The sequence below is a fragment of the Nansenia antarctica genome (genome assembly GCF_963989245.1).
Source record: "Nansenia antarctica genome assembly, chromosome: 15".
Taxonomy (NCBI): domain Eukaryota; kingdom Metazoa; phylum Chordata; class Actinopteri; order Argentiniformes; family Microstomatidae; genus Nansenia; species Nansenia antarctica.
Genome location: NC_137685.1, coordinates 30,323,577 through 30,345,556, shown reverse-complemented (window position 1 = coordinate 30,345,556; position 21,980 = coordinate 30,323,577). Strand labels below are relative to the sequence as shown.

General features: G+C 42.8%; 1 protein-coding gene across 1 annotated transcript; it reads right to left on the bottom strand.

Annotated features, from left to right (window-relative positions):
* Positions 1-8,342: 8,342 nt before the first annotated feature.
* errfi1a (ERBB receptor feedback inhibitor 1a) lies at positions 8,343-15,872 on the bottom strand. Its single transcript, XM_080545686.1, has 4 exons — positions 15,440-15,872; positions 12,366-12,584; positions 11,971-12,059; positions 8,343-11,449 (listed from the first exon to the last, which is right to left on the bottom strand). The coding sequence occupies exons 1-4, from the start codon at positions 15,496-15,498 to the stop codon at positions 10,350-10,352; spliced, it is 1,467 nt and encodes a 488-aa protein (XP_080401812.1). The 5' UTR covers positions 15,499-15,872; the 3' UTR covers positions 8,343-10,349.
* Positions 15,873-21,980: the final 6,108 nt, after the last annotated feature.

The window sequence follows — 21,980 nt, the reverse complement described above, 5'->3', positions numbered from 1 at the left end:
GTCCTGAAATCCCTCGAAACGAAGTAATAGTTAGCCCTCCCCCTTACCCCTAGCCCTCGACGAAATATGAATTGAGACAGCCCTCGCCCTAAACGTGAACGCGCAAATCGAGCCATAGGGGTGAAAACGAAGGGCTAGGGGTGAATTGGGATTGGGCCTGCTCCCTAGATCGGAACGAAATGTAGGTCTGAAAGCGGCCTAAATCTAGCTTCAATCTTTTTTTTTTTTCATAATACCTCACTGCCTTTCTCGTTGCGCAGCCTGAGGAGTAATCGTCGACTTAGTGGACAGAATCAATTAGTGGCAGAGAAAATTCATTCGCGGCCCACCACGAATCAATGCATGTAGAGGAAACACTGATATTTATTGTTCCTGTTCTTTTACCAACTGCTAAGACCACAATATAGTAAGCTAGTTACTTTAGCTAGCTAAAGATATTGGCCCCCCAAATCATTTTACAACTTGTTTAGCAATTGTGTTACGATGTTTCTGTCGAACCCCGCAGTGAAGGTATCTAAGCAACGTAATGTAGCTAGCGAACAGAAGTTGGGAATAAACGTCAGATCAGATATATAAACGGGTTATTTTGATAAATTGGACACATTTTGGGAATATATATGGTTACTTTCTCGACTGAAAACATATTAAAACTTCATGAAATGACATGTTAACACTTGTACAGCCAAAATTAAAATGAAAGAAATGTCGTGACTTTATATACTGCCTTCTATTAACATACAAACCAAACTGTACATGTCATTGCAGATAGTTCGGAAGTCCCAACCAGGAAAGTAAATATCTCTATGAGAATTCTGAGAGATTTTGAGCCTGCCTATGAAAATCTAACCTCCACCCAGTCACTCATGTTAATCGATCCGTTGATTAAAGAGGTACAGTACTCCATCATTATGCAACACATTTTTTACATACATTTCGACATGTTTGATGTTGTATAACTCTTGAGTTTACTTCACCAAAGTATTATTCTTTTTCTTCTCTCTTTTCAGCTTAGTGTTCTCTGCAAGAAAGCAGATCCACAAAATTTCAAAGATGTACAAGTCATACATTTAAGGTTTGGTTACCACCTATTCAACACTTACAGACCTTGATTACACTGTAGTTTGTGTAAACATATTTAAAGCATCTACCAAATCAGGTATGTTTCTATCTAATCCATCAACTGCTCATCTACATTTCTGTTTTATTTCTGTTTTTCCAGACAAGGAAGTATTGTTGCAGAGACAGTTGCTCAATACAACTATCCCAACAACGCATCACAAATTAATTTTCTCAACAATGGACTGGAACTTACGTTAACAGATATCTTGAACGACACAAATAACCTTGAGAATATCAGTCAAGCCTTGGGCAATGTGGGTGTACAGCTGTCCAAAGTCACCTTCCAATCAACTGCAATAATGAGTGAGTAATGTGTAATGGTTAAAAACACTGGATGTGGTAACCTTTTAGTAACAATTGTTACTTTCTAGTATTTGTTTAAATGTATCACTAAGTACTGTATATCAACAAAACATTTATGTTATCATTTATTGAATACATCAATAAAAATAATAAGTTATTTTGAGACTATAAAAAAGAGATACCAGAGCAGATTTGATTAAGCTCTCTTCTTAAACAGACATCACCGATCTGGAGCCATATGTGAACTGCACTCTGACGGATTTTGCCGGCTACACTCTTGTGGTCTCAAATGGAAGCTGGATTTGTGTAGGACCTTGTTTCAAGAACCCTGACTACTGTAACAGACAAGGATTATGCTTCAACAATCAGACTGGACCGATCTGTCGGTATGAATTAGTTTTTGGGGGATCATTTTTTAGAAAAGAAAAAGATTGCTGGAAAGTTAAATCAAGACAATTATATATACTGTACTGTACACATATACAGGCATGCATATATCTACATACACTTTTTTACAGTATACAAAATGACAGTCGTCACATTCATAGAAATAATTATGTATCATTAAGACATGTTAGCTGCCACTGCCAAAGATCAAAATAAAATGTTAAGAAATCTAGAAAGTTACCAGACGGAGCCAGTGCCTTCACCCCTCCCGCACATCAACGTTATGTGAGTGTAATGTCAAAGGAATGAATGTAAGTAACCCAAATGAAATACTCATTGTCACACACAGGTGTTATGAGTCCAACCTGAAGCAGTACTACGGAGAACAGTGTGAGCTGTTCCGCTGGGGACAAGGTTTCTATGCCGCCCTCTTCAGCGCTCTGGCGGCCGTCATCCTCCTGATAGTCATCCTCATTGTGGTCATTGTTGTCCTGCGGAAGAAACATAGAGGCCTTAGGTGGGTTATTTTGATACAATAACGGCATTACCTTTAAAAATATATTTTTGGCAGACACCTTTATCCAAAGCGACTTACAACAAATACATTTGTCGAATCATCTCTATATCAGTCATCATAAGAAAAAGAAATATATGCTAGGACCAGGGGACACTGTCAGTCACAATGCTAGAAGAAGGAATAATCACTATTCACTTTTTTATTATTATTAATTTATTTATAGAGAAACTGTACAGGGGGGTAGTGAGGATTAAGTGGTCTTTAGGCGGGACAGTTAAGATGTAGCCTTAAGAGATGGGTCTTCAGTCTATGGCAGAAGATAGGTATTGATCCTAAGCATCCTAGGCATCCTCTTCCACAGATACTTACAGTATAAATATACTTTGAATATGAATATGCTTTATTTTTTTTCAATGTAACTGGGACCAAATCTGTGTGATCCCGATGGTAAACCCCCCCCCAATGTGTTTAACGATGTTGTTTGATTATAATTTGACAGTGACGAGCCTCGTGCTAGAAGGAGTTCTGATGAAGACTTTTTCGACTTCACAGGTCTGTACATTTCTATGTGTTATTCCTCATGACCAATGAAATGACCACACTACTCACAGTGATACAGTATATTCCTAACAATCATTTGCTATGATTTCCACATTGGATTTTAGACCGTGGTCCCCTCCGTTGGAGTTTACCAATTCGAAAATCCGGGCAGTACAACATGAATCAAAATGTTGATTTTGCAGACGAATCCAACCCTGGGGTTTTCAGGCCACGTCTTGAGAAAGTTGATACAGCACTGGATGTTGGTATATTTACAGAAATTATTTACTTTTAAGATAAAGTTTTATCAAACAGTAAAGTACCAGCTTTTAACAGACACACATAATGCTATGATAACACACACACACTTGCCATAGTCTGTTCAAAGCCCTAGCTGTTAACAAATAATAATAATTATGCATTACATTTATAAAGCGCTTTTCATTATACAAGAATAATCTCAAAGTGCATAAAATCACAGATAGATTAAAAATATATATATAATAAGTGCTTTAAAACATAACAGAATATCTAATATAAATTTGAGGTAGGCATGACTAGTAGATGTTTGCATTCTAACTGACATGATTTTTACTTTTCTTTCTCAGGTGAAGACTAAACGGCCAGAAGTGCTTCAGTAGCTTTTGATAACAATAGTATCACTGAAAAGACAAGGGCCTGCCTGAAATTGAACAGAATTACCAACAAACAGGTGGAGCAACGAAATTTTTTGGGGGGATCTAGGAGTGGGTGGGACATGAGCATCGCAAACCCCCGCCTTCCGCCACCGTTCCGGCCTCTACAACATGCCAAATCAAAATGAATGCCATACATTTCTACATTTTCTTCACCACCATATGCAAATAATATTGAGAGTTTAGATAAGAAAAACTGTAAGAGATATTTTGAGTATGAGATTCTGACTTAAAATATTATTTAAAAAAATAAATAAAATATATATATATATACAAATATTTGAAATGTGTTTGTTTACCTTTTGATTGTGTGTACTCTGAAGGATATTGAGAATGGTAACCTATGACACTTGATGTACACTGATAACATGGCTGTGTGTGACGTATAGGATGCTCGTCCTGTCACTAGGCAGCCTTTATTTAAATGTTTGTTTGTGAGTTAGATGGCAGAGACCAACAGTTTTCCCACCGCACATCACATGTCTTGAAATTACCTTGAATCCTGTGTTCGATATTGATTTATTTTCTTCTGGAAAAGTCAATCAGAGTTTATGGTTTAATAAATTAGATTTCAGTTATTAAATGGAGCACTTTGATTTAATTCAATAACATACTTACATATACTCTGAAATAAATTTTAGAGTTGAAGAGTCACATTGAAATATTTTGCCTGAGATGATCAGTCTAAATGCCGTTCTGAACCAACTGTGGAAGAAAGCATACACACCATTGGGTTGATTGTTGAGTTTAAGTAGCCAATCCACACTAATGTTTCAAACACAACTGCAGAAGTAGAATCATTGATAAAGGGATCAATAATGTTGCAGACAAAAAATGGCAGCCAGAATGCTAGAAACACCCCCATAATACTGGCCAGAGTCTTGGTGCTTTTCTCTGCCATCTTCCCTGAGGTCTGACAAATGCACTTTTATCCAAATATGCAAATGATCCAATTATCCAAATATTTCAAATATGTTCAAATATGATCTACAATAATACAATTTAACATAGCTAGAAAGCAAATAGTTAAGCCTGAAACTATTTGGGGCAATTTGGATATTTAATATTTGATGTATTAAAATAATAAATCAAAACACAAATTGAATGTTGCAAGAAAACATGAACTAGTTAGCTAGGTAGCTAGTTAATGAGCAAAGCTAGCCATCCCACCCGTGTTAGCTAGCAAGCAAAGCAAGAAATCAAGCTTGTTATGAAAAATGTTTCAGCGAAAATGAATACATTCATTACTTCCTAGCCAGCTTGCCAGGTTAACATTAACTGTGGCTATGGTCTGTTTAGTTCAAAAACACGAATTTAATATTGCAAGAAAAACGACTGTCAGATGAATCAGATTCAACAAACATACCTTTATCCTGGGTTCTTTTTTTGAGCGTCTTCATTTTTCTTTTAGCTATTTGTGTACTGTTACTCTAACTCAACATAAGTTGCTAATGGAGATGATTTATTGTCGCACTAACCAGCAGACTAAATGACAACGTTTGCAGGAAAAGTACTTTACAAATACAAGTTATTATGACCTAACAAAGCGTTGACCCAAGGGTACCCACAATGCTGCTGCGTTCCCATAGCTACACACTGGGTTCTGCAGGTCTTAACGTGACGTTAGAATTATAAGGTTCTATCTCCATTTTTGTCAAAATCGAGTTTTTTTTTTTACATAATCTGATCCATTAGGTGTTTATTAATGCCTGTGTGGTGTTATTTTTAAAATGTTGACATTTTTGAGTTAGTAATTCATAACATACAAAGGTTCCATCTCACAAAACATAATGGAAAGTAAAAACGTTGACGCTCAATATCTCTGAACTGCCCTAAACGGAGATAGAACCTTATCATTCTAAACTCACGAAGTGTGAGGAGCGAGCAAGAAAGTCACACTGCTCGTTTTCACACAGAAAAAAAAAGAGAATGTTTATGCCCCATCCCCCCATCTAAATTATATCTAAAAACCAACGGCAAATTCAATAGGTACCAAGGATGCTTTCAATTCATGTACTTCTACCTGGATCAGATCACTGGAACACTGCATTAACCACTTTTAACCACAAGGTGTCGACAAGCGGACACACTCCAGCCGGGCGGAGTGGTGGTCCCTAAAGCCCAGTTTATTCTTCTGCGTCGAACTTACGCGCGGCCAGGGGTAAATTACTATTTTAGGTCTAATAATAATAATTATTATAATTATAATAACCTTTATTTGTATAGCACTTTTCCTGCAAACATTGCAGCTCAAAGTGCTTTAACATATCCACACAGCATAAATATAATAATAGAACAATAGTAATCAATAAAACACACAATAGCAATAATATAAACTACATAATAAAACAAGAACAAACCATACAATCCAAGGGGCATAGAACAAAGATTAACTAAATAACTAAATAATATAAGAATTACTCTAAGATTTAAATAAGTAAATACATAGGCTATACAAATATATACAATATATACACATATATAAACCCCATAGGGTTTAATTCATCAACTAACATTAAAAGATACATTTAGAAAAGAATACAGTCATTTAAAGGTTATATTAAATATTAATACAGTAGCCTACTGGGTAAGTAGCAATCATAATAGTAAGCTCAACCAGGACACCACAATGCATATCCTCTGCTCATTCCCTCGTCTCATATCGAACTAACCTTTACTGTTAACAAACCCAAAAGTCATGAGAAAAAGAAAAAAAAAAGTTCATACATTGTCTTTGCTACCGACTTTTCTAAACTGCTTCTTGACTTATCCCTCTCACAATTTACACGAGTTCTAGAGGGTCTCAATCATACTGGCCAATTTATAACAACATTATAAAACAGAATTGGGGTCTCGGCCCAGCTGTTGTACCTCAACATTTCCGCTAAGGGGAGATCGTGCACTTTCAGTACCTCTGTAGCGTCACCACCAGCTAGATCAAGGCTCTTTTATTTTACGAACGCAGCCTGTGTGTGTGTGTGTGTGTGTGTGTGTGTGTGTGTGTGTGTGGGTGTGTGTGTGTGTGTGTGTGTGTGTGTGTGTGTGTGTGTGTGTGTGTGTGTGTGTGTGTGTGTGTGTCTGTGTCTGTGTCTGTGTCTGTGTGTGCGTGTGTGCGTGTGTGTGTGTGTGTGTGTGTGTGTGTGTGTGTCTGTGTCTGTGTCTGTGTGTGTGTGTGTGTGTGTGTGTGTGTGGCTGTGTGTGTGTGTGTGTGTGTGTGTGTGTGTGTGTGTCTGTGTGTGTGTGTGTGTGTGTGTGTGTGTGTGTGTGTGTGTGTGTGTCTGTTTGTACACCCACAGATTATTCAAACTCGTAGCCTACATATACACAACACCTAACACCTAAAAACATTGATTCAAATCTATTCGGTTTTTTTACTCAATTGATTCTAACCCTATTTGAAACCTGCCCCCATTCCCAAAGCTTAGATTGGGCATTAGATTGGCCCAACCACACAATGGTCACCTCCACCCTGTCTATCACACAGTCCATTATAAAGTAGTTGAGCTGGCTCCAGACATGGCAAGCACACTGATACACTCGGCACAGACGTCTGCAGGCGAACCAGGAAAGGTTACATAACAATTAATGAGGCAATAACCATAATGAGGATAATAATAGCAGGGATGAAAAACAGAGTGCTTGTTCCACTGGGTAAACATGCCACTGACTGTCAGCCTTGAGGTTGAGTGTGGTTGGGATGAGGATCTTTTAAACACTAAAATCTCTCGTCATTTCTCATTGCATGATCTGTTTATTGCGGTGTGCATGCTATTTAGCCTGAGATATATTCCTCCCCCCCCTGTTTTGTTTGTTTTCATCGAACACCGATCTGCAGTGTCCTCATTAGAAACCTGCAGTTTAACCCGAATAGCCCTGGTCGCTGTTGCCATGGTCACCGCCCACGCTGTAGCCAGGCAGCTCACCTGAGAGAGAGAGAGAGAGAGAGAGAGAGAGAGAGAGAGAGAGAGAGAGAGAGAGAGAGAGAGAGAGAGAGAGAGAGAGAGAGAGAGAGAGAGAGAGAGAGAGAGAGAGAGAGAGAGACGGCAGGTGGCCCAGATCACACAGTTGCCTTTGTTCCACTGAAGGGCTCCAGCACAAGCAGTGTCAATACACCATAAACACTAATGAGCAAAAATCTGCTGGTTTATGAGCTGCCCTTTCCAGAGACTATAAAGATAATGTGATGGTAATCCTCTCAGAGCAAGGGGACTGCACCCTGTATTGTTTAGATGTAGCTAATTACTGCAGCTCCCCTCTGCAGCTCTGTGTGGTAAAGCTGTGGCATACTAGCCTAAGTGACTGCATGGACACATTCACATAAAACAACAACATTGTGTCAAAGCCTGCAGGTTTCACGGTTTTGTTCGGCCGCATCAGTTTTATTTTGTTATTAAATTAACTCTGGCGTGTGCTTTTCCCCTTGGTATTATATATGACTTTTGGGGATTGAGCACCCGCAAACAAATATGTTTTTGAATACCTTGCTGCAAGGACCACAGGTAATATTACCATAGGTAATATGCCTTGTTACAATACCTGCTCTCTGGAGTTGCTACGTAGGTGGCCCCGGAGTGGAGAAGTCATCGTTCCAACCAGGAAGAGGAAGGTAATGTATACCTGTCTGTCTGAGTAAGTCACTCGTCTCTGGTTCTGGAGAGAGGCCAGTGGTAATGAGGCACAGCGTGTGGGTGTGGGGTAATAAAACAGGACCAACAGCTGAATCAGACTTCATTAACTCGTTCAAATCCAACAAACAGAATAAGGACGGAGACAGATTCATAAATAAGTCATTTTATTTGTTCCTTTATAGACTATACACTGATCAGCTATTCATAACGACGAGTGGAATTATGTTAAATACTGTACACAGCATACTGTACCTCCCAGTGCATTTCGTTTTCACCACAGACAGCAGAGAATGTCAATTATTCAGGATGAACTATATAGTCTTCATTTGATTTCATTATTTCGGATAAGACATGGGGGAGGGGAATAGGGTTAAGATTAAATAACACATCAGTGTACAATGTAAACAATTTCATAAACATGACATAACAAAAAAAACAAAAAAAACATAGCCTCCGCAAGGATTGTTTTCCCTTCGCTGCGAGAGAACATGTACTTCAATGACCGTTTGACCTTAGAGCTAATCAGATATCCCACTTGAACATCATGTTTTACTTCGATGCACTTGCTACATTTACTATGTCATGATGATCGTTCTTGAATAATCTATAACAATAAAAATCCATATTGTTTCCCGACTGCCAGCAGCCAAAGTCTCTCGGACCAACCACACCCACTGCAATCATGTCAGGCAGGAATGCATGAGCAGAACAGGAAAGTCTGCGTCAGGTAAACCCCACGCAGTCTGCGTGATACGTCTATGTTATCAGGTGACCTCTCTAGGTAATCTAGGATCGTTTCATGTCGACGAGGAACTAACAACGCGAGCTCTAGTCTGGTCATTCAGTGTGTGTCGTTCCCAAATTTGGACAAATAACTGAAGTAGTGGTTTTGATTGCCTTGGGAGAATTATTTGGCAATTTTGACTGTAATTGTAATCCTTTAATCTGTAATCCTCTCTAAAAAATGATAATCCAAAGTATATAAATGATGTGGGTAATCTGAGGATATAATATATTGATTAGTAATCTCATGGGAGGTAGTATTGGAGGCAAGTTAGTTCCCAGACCTAGACTCACAGCTTGACCAACGAGCTCCTCAAACAGTTTGAGACAATTCAGTAAGAAAAGCATACATTCACATGTGTTAAACAGGCTATTCTCTGTGCAACAAACAAAATGACCTGGACACTGAAAGAAAGAGATAGAATGGTAAGATTGCACTTAACTACCTTGTGTTTGGAAGCAATTCTGAAAACAGGCAGAGTACAGTAACAAATATTGTTAACCTAGGCTTTCTACAATATGGTAGAAAGTCACTAAATCAGCAAACACGCATATGCACACACAAGAACACGCATATGCACACACACACGACATTCTGCTGGAAACATACACACCAACAGCCCACTCCCCACACTGGTACACAATGTACATCCCATGTGGGAAACACAATAACACACTCTTACATAAACAGAGAGGCCTGAGTACGACTGAAACATCAACAACATACTGCTGTATATGCATTCCTATATTCATGCGTGTACATACTGTAATAGGAACTGGGGTGTGGGGGGGGGGGGGGTGAAAGATCCTTCATAAAATGTTTCAATACATTGGCCTCTTGTTTAACTTCATAGATACAATAAGAGATACATGATTACTTTACTGACCTTTCGTCCCTTAGTTCCGAGACACAAAAGCAAATGTCAAAAACATAATATCCGACTCTAACCATCCTCTACCTATCAGACACAAAAACACTGAGAACTTGAGGTACAAGTCCAGCTTATACCCTACAACTGCACCACGGCATCAGCAAAACATCCACATATACTCAACGTGACGAAATAATAAATCATATCAAAAATAATCACTCTATACTGTTAAATATTACCCACACTCAAGAGTCAGAGAGAGGACTTTTTACATTAAATCTCTGTGTCGTGATTGCAATTGCAACGTCCCCAGTACAGTAAACTGAAACCGGTATGTCAAATACCCTAGTCTTTTACAATACAGGGGTTCAAAAACAACTAAAACAAAATCTGTGTTTAAAGCAGCAGTAAGTATCTCGTAGGCTTTAGAGTTCTGTAGCACAGTTGGCTGGGTGGTTGCTGTCGCTCATGTACAATAAGAGTCCTTCCTAAACCAAATCTGAGATCAACCAATCCGAATCAAACTAGATCCACATGTGCTCGCCTCCCCGCTGTGGCCAGCGGGGCAGTCTACATCCTGGAGGAACTTCTCCATGTAAGGTTTGTCCAGGTAGGCCGGCCGCTGGGGCAACAGGAAGTAGTGCGTGGCACTCGACTTCCTGCCGTTCTCCATGACAGGCAGGATGCAAGGCGACCCCTCGCTGTTCTGTCTCTGCAAACCCCGGCTCACGTACTTGGGGTCCGGAGCAAAGCTCTGGGTGGGGGGCATCACCCCGTTGATGTACGTGGGGAGGCTCTTGGGGCTGGGCGTGCGCGAGCTGCCTTGAGACAGGGGGTCCCTGGGGGGCACCTTGGGGGGCCTGTCCTCGTCACTGTAAGCCCCCGAGGAGACCTCCGCTGACCAGCGCCGGTGTTCCGCGGTCTTGACGGGCCGCGGCGGGATGGGCACCCTGGGGGGCACCTCGGGTTTGTCCATGTCCATGGCGTGGGTGTGGGCGTGGCGGTGGTGGCAGGACATCCGCAGCGAGGTGGGCTTGTTGAAGGAGCCGGCGGGGCCGGAGTGAGAGCGACGGAGCTTCCGCTGGGCCCGGTCCTGCTGTCTGTGACACACCGCTACCGGGGGCTCGGGTTCTGGTGGCTGCTGGGGCTGCTCCTGTACCACCACCTCCTCCTGCTGCTGCTGGTGGTGCTGTCTCTGCTGACCCGCTGCCGGGCCCTCAAAGTAGGCAAAGTTGATCTGCCCGCAGCCCCTGAAGCTCCTGCGGCTGGGGACCCCGTAGCGGAAGGGTGTGGGTTTGGGGCACTGCTCGGGCACCAGGCAGCGGCTGTCGTCTGAGCTGGTGAAGAACTCCACCTCGTTGTCCATGGCCTGGTCCGGGGAGGGCTCCGCTCGTCCGGGGAGGGGGGGCAGGGGCTTGGCACACCTGCCGGGGGTCTGAGGGGGGCTGCTGCGTTCGTACACAGACAGCCTCTGGAAGGAGGGGACCACCTGGTCGTCCTCGGCGGGGCTGGGGGAGGAGGGCTCGGCGCTGAACGACAGGGAGAGCTGGGTGGGGCGCGACTTCTTCGGGGGTAACCGCTGTGCGCCGGGACTATGTTTCTGTCCTACAGGGGCAGAGAGAAGTGCGTTTAGCTATCAGACCAACGGGATATAGAGATGTTACATCGACAGTCCAGTGTACAAGCACAGCCAAAAGAATACCCCACTAATAGCATAAGCCTCAACCTTCAGGCAGGCGCGGCGAAAGAGTCGGCCTTGACGTTAATTGAAGCTCCTGACAGTGTTGTTTTTAACAGCTCAACATCCAGCAGACAACACCACAATTACTCGCGAGCACAACACCCATCTCTCACAGTTTTCGTTAAACATTCCCATGGATATTTTTAGACCAGGTTTAGAGCAGCCAGCCATTTTCCCGCTCTCAGTTATTGAGAATTACAAGAAAGCCCACTAACGATTGACCAGTTGGCTCAAAGCCATACAGCAGTACAGTATCTCTCCATGGCAGGCTGTGTATTCTACTGTAGCAGTGGGTTCATACAGGACCCCTATGGGGGTCTCAGTGGTGGTGACTATGGGGGTCTCAGTGGTGGTGACTATGGGGGTCTCAGTGGTGGTGACTTACTCTCAAAGCTGAGCGATGGTGGCAGGGGCACCTGATGCTGAGCACGGAGCCTGTATTCCAAGGGTGCAGGTTCCATGCTGAAGTACAAGCTGTACAAACCAAAAAATACATTGTTTACATTATTATTGAGCAATATTGTCTCTGTGTGGTAAAAAAAAGATAAGGACACCGGTTCATACATGGTTCACACTCATTAGCTTTATAGCATGTCGTCATGGGGATTTCCACTAACTCTCGCAGAATACCCACATGGTTAAAACAGAAACTCTTAAGAACGTCACAGCGAATCAAAGACGTACTCTAGTTCTCAAATGACATCTTGAGCCATTGTGGCACGTGGGCAGTGAGGCACGCGGGCAGTGAGGCATGCTTAGTCGTTTTAGAAGGAAGCTTACTTGTCCAGTTCATGGCGGTGACTCCAGGTGGGCTTGGATCCAGCCATCTGACAGTAGCTGGCCCGCAGGAAGGGGCTCTCCGCGGGTAGACAGATCTCCTGGGCTGTCAGGCCCGCTGTGGACATGCTCCAGACACAATCGGGTCGCATCAAAGCCAGGAAACACTCGGCTCGCCCCGCTGGCTGGCTGGCTGGCTGGCTGCTGCTGGTGGTGGCCTTCCTGTGACACAGAGAAGAAGCAGAAGTGTGAGGGACAGTGAAAGGGGGTAATGGCCAAAAATATTTGAAAAGAATGACCAAATCCTCCTCCTTTTTTTTCTGATCAGACACACTTCCACTAACATCAAGCCAAGAACCTCTGGTATTGAATATTGTTATTATAACTCCGCTTGTGCTTTTCACACGGAACACGGAGCAACATTCTCCTTGGCTTCTGTGGCTATGGAATGACAAACGCTCAGTTTGACAGGACTTAAAGACACTTGCGCCCCGACAAGCCCTTGGGACAAAGTGCTCCATGTCACCCACAGAATGCTCTCTAGTTTCCGCAGACAAAATGTACATTGCTCCATACACAACCTCCGAACACTATCCCAAGTACTGTTTTCTTAAGTTCAGATGGATACAGAACACACACACACGATTATGAGTGGCATGAATTGCCTTTGTAAAACTACTTAAGTAAAAAAAAAAAAAAAGTAATAAACCTGTAATAATAGCAACAATACTGTATGTACATTATAACAATATTGTTCTGTCGTTTATGCTGTAGTAGAAGTGACAAACATAAGTTAATTAGTGTGTTAGTGTCCTATCTATAGATCTGTACATGTATATGTAACATACAGTCAGTGTTACACAGCCGAGCTGCTACGCCTCGTGTCCTAATACAATACTCTTGTCTTTTGAAACACAACAGGGAGTGTTGATTGAGTCACAGCCGGTACAGGCTCTACCTCTGCAGATCTCTCTTGTTTCTGACTGAACAGGACTGGACTCTTTCCCTGTAGACAGCGATACGCCGGGTGTTGCAAGCACACCCATGTCAGATGACCTCGATGTTCGTGTTGTGTCAAATGTGTGTCAGGGCAGAGTAAACAATGCAACCAGGGCTTAGAAGAGGTGAGGAGAGGAAGGGGGGGGGGGGGCTGGGGATGTAGCAATCCAGTGTTACCTCTGGAACCAATATTATAAGCAAATAATTCAGAATCTCAGATTTTCACATGTAGACTGCTCTACGAAGAGGACATATCTTCATGGGACTTCCCTCGACTACAGTATATATGCTTGCATGAATGCTATAGCTTGGAACACAACGCAAAGCCTCGCATGTCTTCACAATAACATACTATTGTGCTATATTACTGTATTCAGGTTTTCAGAGACCATTCTGTAAGTGAGAGGCAGAATTCTGTCTGTTTTACAGTCAGAGGAACACTGTTGAAAAAACACACTCAAAGAGAACTCCTGAACACTGTAGAAGACAGTTCACTGTATAGGTGACCCTGTCTGTTCCTGATGCCAAATGTTCTCACGTCTCATCTGTGTCACAAGAGACACAGATGAGATAGCAAGTTTCTGCATGTGGTGCCCCAGCCTATCAGAAGAAGTGTGACGGAAAACAATCTCTGCTCAACTGTCTGCAGATCACCCAGTCAGAGAGGTGTCTGCATGTACATACATAACATGTATATATAACATACATAACATGTATATATAACATACATAACATGTATATATAACATACATAACATGTATATATAACATACATAACATGTATGCAGAAACATATTCTACTCCTCCCAACCAAGCCGTGGGAACATGGCCCATAGCCTCAGGGCCTCAGGGTCACATGTCTTAAGTGAACGGCCAGATTTATGCCACGGCCAGACAGCTGGTGAGACACAAAGCTGTAGTTTAAAACAACAGCAACAGCTCTGGACATCATGCAGCTTGAGCCAAATTGCCCAACAAGGCATCCAGTCCCCTTCCCTCGCCCAGGGCCCTCGGTTGAGTTTCCCGGTGATGGGAAGCAACCTGATCCTCCATAATGAACCCCCCCCGGGGGAACCAGCTTCCTCTCGCAACAGGTGCAAAGACAGTTCATCCTGCCAGTTCACCATGGTGCAGAGAGGCAACAGGATTAAAGCAATGCTTGGTAGTTACACGGTGCATAAGTGGAGGGGGGATTTTGTTTTTGCAATTGACTTACTAGGGGGGTAGGCTAACATTGTAATGGTTTATCACCGACAGGCTACAGTCATGTAGGCAAATATGCACTGGACATTTATTATCTGGCATGGAAATACTGACAGCAGACCTTAGGAAACAGGCTTACAGATCAGGCTGCAGAGCATGCACATACAGTAGCCTAGAAGCCATATGGGACGGTTAGGATACATCTAATACTGAATACTACTTGATAGGCTACATGCATGACATTAGGCACAAACACGCAGAAGGGAGGAAGGAAGGAAGGAGTTCACACCCCACTTTTGACACCCCTGCAGCGGTTTCCGAGCAACAAGACCCGCTCTACCTGTGCGGCGAGCACACACCCCCAGCTTTACCGGATAGAGATGAAACAGGTGACTCACACCATAATATAGCCCTACGTATATCTAATCTGGAGAGTGATGAAATATTGGGTAAATCTTTTTTCTCTTCTGAGATCAGACTTGTGAGATCAGAGTTGGCTTCTAGCATTCTGAATATGAATCGGTGCCTATAATTTGCTGAGATAGAGAGAGTCATTCTGTAATATGTTGACTAATAATGACTACTTTACTGTAAACACTTTTACCAAACATTGACATTCAATGTCATCTTTTACCTTAGAAGGTAGACAATTAAATTCAAATTCATTTGTTCAGGCTGGACGTGAGAAATAAACTGGCCTCTCGTCCCGCTCCCTCTAATTATAGGAGACGCGTCTCTGATACTGTAAACATGTAACCTACATGAATGAGATATTTGATAACATCAATGTGCTGTTGTTCAACAAAACAAAACAAAACAAAACGAAACAAAACAAATAAATACAAAACAAACCGAGTTGGTTTTTTAAGCGCTCACCTCAACAACCTCGTCGTTTTCACTCCTCTGTCACTTCTAGAATCCTCTTTCTTTCGCATACAGTCCCCAGCTCTCTCTGTTTCTCTTGTTTTGGTGTATTCAGTGTATTCAGTTTGCTTTCTTTGGCACTATCGTATAGAGAGATCAGGCTACCGTACGCAGCAGCGGTGGTGACACTGTAACTGTTCTGTGACTGTGAGACATCTAAATACTATTTGTTGTGAGCGATGTTCTTTTAAGCTCCAGCGCCCTACGCTGGGACACCCTGGCTCCACCCCTGTCATTAGCCCTTAAAGACACAACTTTCAATTCATAGGCTGAGCAGAGCGCAACACCCGACACTCCAGGCTGGGTTTATGTTATGCGTGTGAATCAGCACACAAGGACCTGAATCAGATTTGTTTGAGGATCAAAATCAACTTAACATGCGATCAAACAAAAGTGTGCCAACAAAAGTCCCCAACAAGAAGACCTGCTGGTGTGAGTTGTGTTTTCAGTCGAGACACCACCAGGCTACAGAGCTGTTTTCAGTGGCATAGGGATGGACCACCCCAGACCTTATATACCAGCACCCACAGACCATGCAGAGATCATAAAAGGGCTTATATTGTGGCCTTGGGCTTGGGAGAACACATTTGCACCCTCCTGCATTATTCTAATTGCATCTAGGGCTAGACATTGTACTGTACTTTAAGTTGGCTAAATTGCATGCTACGACATACAATTATAGGTCATGATAATATGTATGTTATAAAAACCAGTGTAGGGATTCAACAAGCTATTGGTGGCGCCACCGTGGCTGATCCTTATAACATTGGGCAGACAGACTGTTTGAGGACTCTAAACTGAAATTGAACCTGTCTGAACAAACCAAATACTATAAATGTCATCATCAACACTTACACACATACACACACACACACACACACACAAAACACACACACACACACGCACGCACAAACACACACACACACACACACACACACACACACACGCATGTATGTACACACACATGTACACGGTTACGCTTTCACGTACACACACACACACGCGCGCGCGCACCTCACATGTACACATTCACAGATTCACATTCGCATTCGTACATTGGGCAGACAGACTGTTTGAGGACTCTAAACTGAAATTGAACCTGTCTGAACAAACCAAATACTATAAATGTCATCATCAACACTTACACACATACACACACACACACACACACACACACACACACACACACAGCCTTAACGCCAAGAACGAAAAGTAAATGAAGGTGGTGGAATAGTCCCACACGGCAGAGGGGAGACAGAATCAGTAATGGGGATGGCTCCAGGAGAGATAAGGGAGAAGGCACAGCAAACACAAACAGAAACACGGTTATCTCTCTCCACTGTATACCCTCTGGCTGCTGCTTATCAGGTCAGTGTGGCCACTTCTGTTTACCTGGCCCAGCTCTGGGTTTGCCACAATATTGGCTCAGCAACCCACGCTCATTACAGACCAGGGGGAGGCCGGTGGAGGGTGGAGGGTGAGGTCGGAGGATGGAGGCTTATTGTAATGCATGGAACGGAATGAGGAACGGTATCAAATGCACTCACGTGTTTGATACCGTTCCTGATTCCGTCCCATGCATTACAATGTGTCCCATCCTCTGATTTCTACCACCACCTGCCTCCCCTGCTACAGACATATTAGCTCCAATGCCATTCCAGTCACTTTAGTTCTGATGCTATATCATTCACATTGTTATGTACTCTGTGGAGAATTAGAGATACACAACTGCTACGATTTTAGAAAAGCAGTCAGGCAGCACAATGTTCACGCACAGTGTTGGGCTGATCAATGTTTACCGGTACTTTAAAGTAGGTACTCTGAAAACGATTAGGAAAACGGCTTAACTAATGACCAACTGTCATTTTGCAGGCCACCTGTTTCAAATGTGTTTTTTATTAGAGCAGTTAGTTATTAGAGCAGCTGTAAGATGTGGCTACAGTATAGATTAGATATATAGTATAGATAATCTCATTTTTCTTGAGACCAAGGTCCGATCCAGATTCCCTTTTCTACCCCTTCGGCTCGTTTTGGAGTGCCACTCGCTTTGGAGCCAAGGCCTCTGAACAGAGCCACAAGCCGTAGTGGTTGAAATCTTTCCCTATGAAATGGGACAACCCTTCAAGAACCTGATACGTCATCAGTAGTATCATAGAAAATCATTGACGCTCGCGAATCATTCACAACTTAAGTTTTACGCTATCAATCGATTAAACAAGTCATCAAATAAAAAAGAACAATGCTTCATTATCAGACCATGACAGAATAACGGTGCTCTAACCTGTATGAAACCTGTGCTCCTACCCTGCCAGTCTGCACTGATTTAGGACAACAGTGCAACAACTTCGCGGCTGAACTTAAGTAAAATTTCCAGCATCATATGCCATCAAAGGGGGAAAATAACATGGAAAAATGCATGACTTACAGGGAGCGCAGATTTATTTTTATGGGGTTCCGAAATCCGATGTGACAGGAACGCTGAAGGCCTAACGTTAGATAGATAACTTTACATTAAATATGTCTACCATCATCCGCTGTCAAACGTCACTTGTAAGAATTTATTTCTAAATAAACAGGATTGTACATCAGGGGCGGCGCTAGGGGGTGGCTACTGGGGCTCAAGCCCCGGATGTTTTCTGAAAAGCCCCGAATGTTTTACTTAAATAAAAAAAATTAAAAAAAAAAATAAAAAATCTCGTGAGTAACGTGCAGTACCGGAGTCCAACAGAGAGGCAGCAGCTGCGCGACATTAGCCTGCGTACTGGGTAGCCTACCCTGCCCTGAAGAAGAAGTGATCTCAATCAGTGCCTGACTTGCAAAATTGTAAGGATGGATATCCCAAAGTTGTTTCAACAAAACAAGCGCCTTGTTGCAGCAGCAGTATCAGCAGCTGACAACAATGACATCACCAGCAGTAATGACATAGATGATGTTTCAGGTTTGTGAATCTTATTAGAAAGGTGACTGACTCACTGACACTACTTTTCCGGTTTGCTAATGCTAGCTGGCTATCATAACATAACGTTATGTTATAATGAAAATGAAACATAGCAAGGTACTGTTACGGTACATGGTAAGAAATCAAACAAAGGATAATACTTATACAAATAAAGTGAATAACAGGCTGATAGTCTTTGATATCTGTACTCTGGTTGACTGAGTAACAAGTGAAAAAGAATGATGTAACGTTAATGTTACAGCTAGTAAACATGGAGTAACCACATTAAGTATGCCCTTATGGTAGTATGTATGTATACAGAACATGACTCAAATCTATCCTAAGATGTAACGCTAACTAACTAAGTTTGTTTAATGTCCCAGGGGGGATTTGATTTCACAGTACTATACACAGGCCAACAATACATGTAATATATCGTCATATAACACAGGACAAGACTCTAAATACAATATAAGTGGTGAGCACAGAGACTGCCCTGATATAATAACTATAGCCATCTCTTTTATCCACTTTTTTATCGTGATCTCGCTGTTTTTTTATATACCGTATATGGCTGGCTCAGTGTTGTTGTCTGTCCTTTATGTTGTGTTGTTATGTGTTGTTTTTAGTGGAGTGGCGTGGCAGAATGAATTTCGCCACGGGGATAAATAAAGTATCATTGAATTGAATTGAATTGATACATACTGTAACATAACTAGCCTCAGCCCATCAATTATGTAATTCTATACAAATATAAATGATGGTGACTGACAGGGGGAGCTCCGAGCTACGTGTGCTGACCTCCCTCTGTGCCCAGAACCACCACAATTAGTTTGCTTCATTAAAGGGTGTGAATGTATATGTGTTCTCCAGTGCCTTTTGTCTGCTTTAAGGTGGTGGTAAGTTGAAGGTTGAAGGCAAAACTTTCCGGCGCGCTCCGCGCGCACATTATATTCTCCCTCTGGGCTAAGCCCCGGATCTCCTACGATCCTAAATCCGCCCCTGTTGTACATCTTGTTCTGGAGCGGAAATGTGAATCGCGCTCCGATGACATGGTGTATTTCTATCTATGCAAAGGCTTCCATTGGACCTGGACACTCATGCAATCTCCGTGATGCATCCTGGGAGCGAGGGTTATGAACGTAGTCTGGTCATGAACGTAGTCTGGTCATGAACGTAGTCTGGTCATGAACGTAGTCTGGTCATGAAAAACCTCCAAACGAAGCCGTGGATAGCCTCCCCCTTCCCCCTAGCCCTCAATAAATTGGGTCACCCCTACCCTAAACATGAATGAGTAAACGAAGCCGTAGGGGTGAAAACGAAGCCGTAGGGGTGAATTGGAATCGGCCCTATGTACACATAGATAGACATATAATAGAATGACCACAACATGACATTATCAAAAAAGAATAAGATCAGAAGACAGACAGTAAATCATCAGTAACACCTGAGACAATAAATAAAACAGTAACATAAATAAAGTGCAAATAACGTTGACGACATAAAGTAAACCCAGAATATCTACATTTACATTTACATTTTGTACATTTAGCAGACGTCTTTATCCAAAGCAACTTACAACAAGTACATTTGTCTAAGTAAGTGAATCATCTATCCATCAGTCGTCATAAGAAAAACAAATCTATGCTCGGACCAGGGGCCATTGGCAGTCACAACGCTAGATATATAATAACTCCCTCCCTCCATCCCCCCTTCATATAGCAGGCCACCTAAACATTAGAAACAGTTGTAACCGTGAACAACCTGAGTTGTAATAAGTTGCTGAACCCAACTAGGCTAAACAAACCAGCCACAGTCATGCACGCTAATCAAACATGGCCACACAATGACTATGAACAAGTTGAAGTGCTGAATCAATAGAGGCAGAAACCAGAGGTGGGTGAGTGGACTGCAGGGAACACAGTGTACTTGTGTTTGAGTTGGTAAATCCCCATAGCCTGCCTTGGCCCCCGAATCTAACAGGCTTATCATTACATATTTGGCCGTGGAGGAGCAGCCTCGTTCTAATCCTCTTTTGTAATTTCAAGCACATTTCTGACATTCCTTTGGGCCAGTTGTGGCCAGCAGGAGAATGGAGAGGGGGGGCGTTGAGACCCTGCATGGGTGTTTGTGGATCTGAAGGTGAGCCGAGGGAGTGTGTGTGTGTGTGTGTGTGTGTGTCTGCTTGCATGTGTGTTTGTGTGCATGTGTTTGTGTCTGCTTGTCTGTGTGCGTGTGCGTGTGCTTGTCTTAGTCACCCCAGTAAGAATCAAATAACTGTTTAACTAAACTGAAACAACAATGAAAAGGACTGACTTCAACAGAGAACTCTGCCGGGGTGATGAGGTCTTAGACCCCGCCCCTTTCTCCTCCCTCTTGGGCAGAGTCCTCTTTCTCCTGTGATGTCATCATCCACAGGAAGTTCCATATAAAGTTAGTCAGACTGGCACCACGCTCACAGGGGGAAGCGACGTTTCAGGACAAAAACATGAAAGGCTGTTTAGCTGCCCAGCTACAGCCACAAGACAGGTCCTCTGACAAAAGAACCACAACTGTTATTCAGTGTGTGTCTGTACTGTAATAATATCTCAGTTTGATAGTTTAATGGTGGAAGTGAAATCACCTGCCCCACCCTGCCCGCCCTGCCTTTCTCTGATCTTCCTTTCTTCCAAATAAGCCATAACTCACACTCTATACTCTACAGGCTTCACTTTTAACCTGAGGGAATTTCCCATTGTGCTTCACACTCCAGCACAAGGATATTGGTACGGTATGACGCCTCTTTCTCACAGCTGATTTACTAGAGTCTCTATCCAGCAGGAAGGGTGGGGCAGAGATGGAAATGACTCTGTTACCTGTTGAGGTAATAGTGTTACGTGCCCTCTCAGCATGAGGTCAAAGTTCAGTCAGCGATAATAAACACTAAAAAGCTATTGTAGAGTGCTGATAGTGAAATTACGAAAACACTGTGTGCAAAGTTAGAACAAATCTTGTCACACGTAGTACACATTGTCATGCTCACACGTAGGCGTGTGTGTTAGTTTGTTCTTACCCTGGTGCAGTATGCCATTCTTTATTACAGTGAAAGATTAAGCGGGTGAGTGAGTCATTTGAAAGGGCAAACCGTCACAAATCGTCACTTTCTTACATTCTTACATTCCACTTCTTTTCCCCCTAAGAAGTGGTTCCAATGTTGGAGGAGCCCCTAGAGGACTGTGGGCCAGGCAGAAGCATATTTCAGCGCTCAGTCAGTCCTGCTTGGAGGGCCAGAGCCAGGGCCACTGGGCTTGGGCCCAGTCTGACTCAGACACATCCCCGTGTCTCTTGGCAGGAGCGCGGCTCCGTCTGGCAGACCCACACACACAGCCTCCGCCTTGGAAACACAACACAAGTCCCCAGGCAACAGTCCCCTCATCTCTCACCAAAATGTAAATATTACCATATTATAAAATGTTTAGCCTTCACCCAAACCACTCTGTCCTGTTGCAGCCGCGTCCTCGGGGTTCCAGCTGCCTGGTGTATTAATCACTTCCTCTTTGGTATGAAGACTTCTGG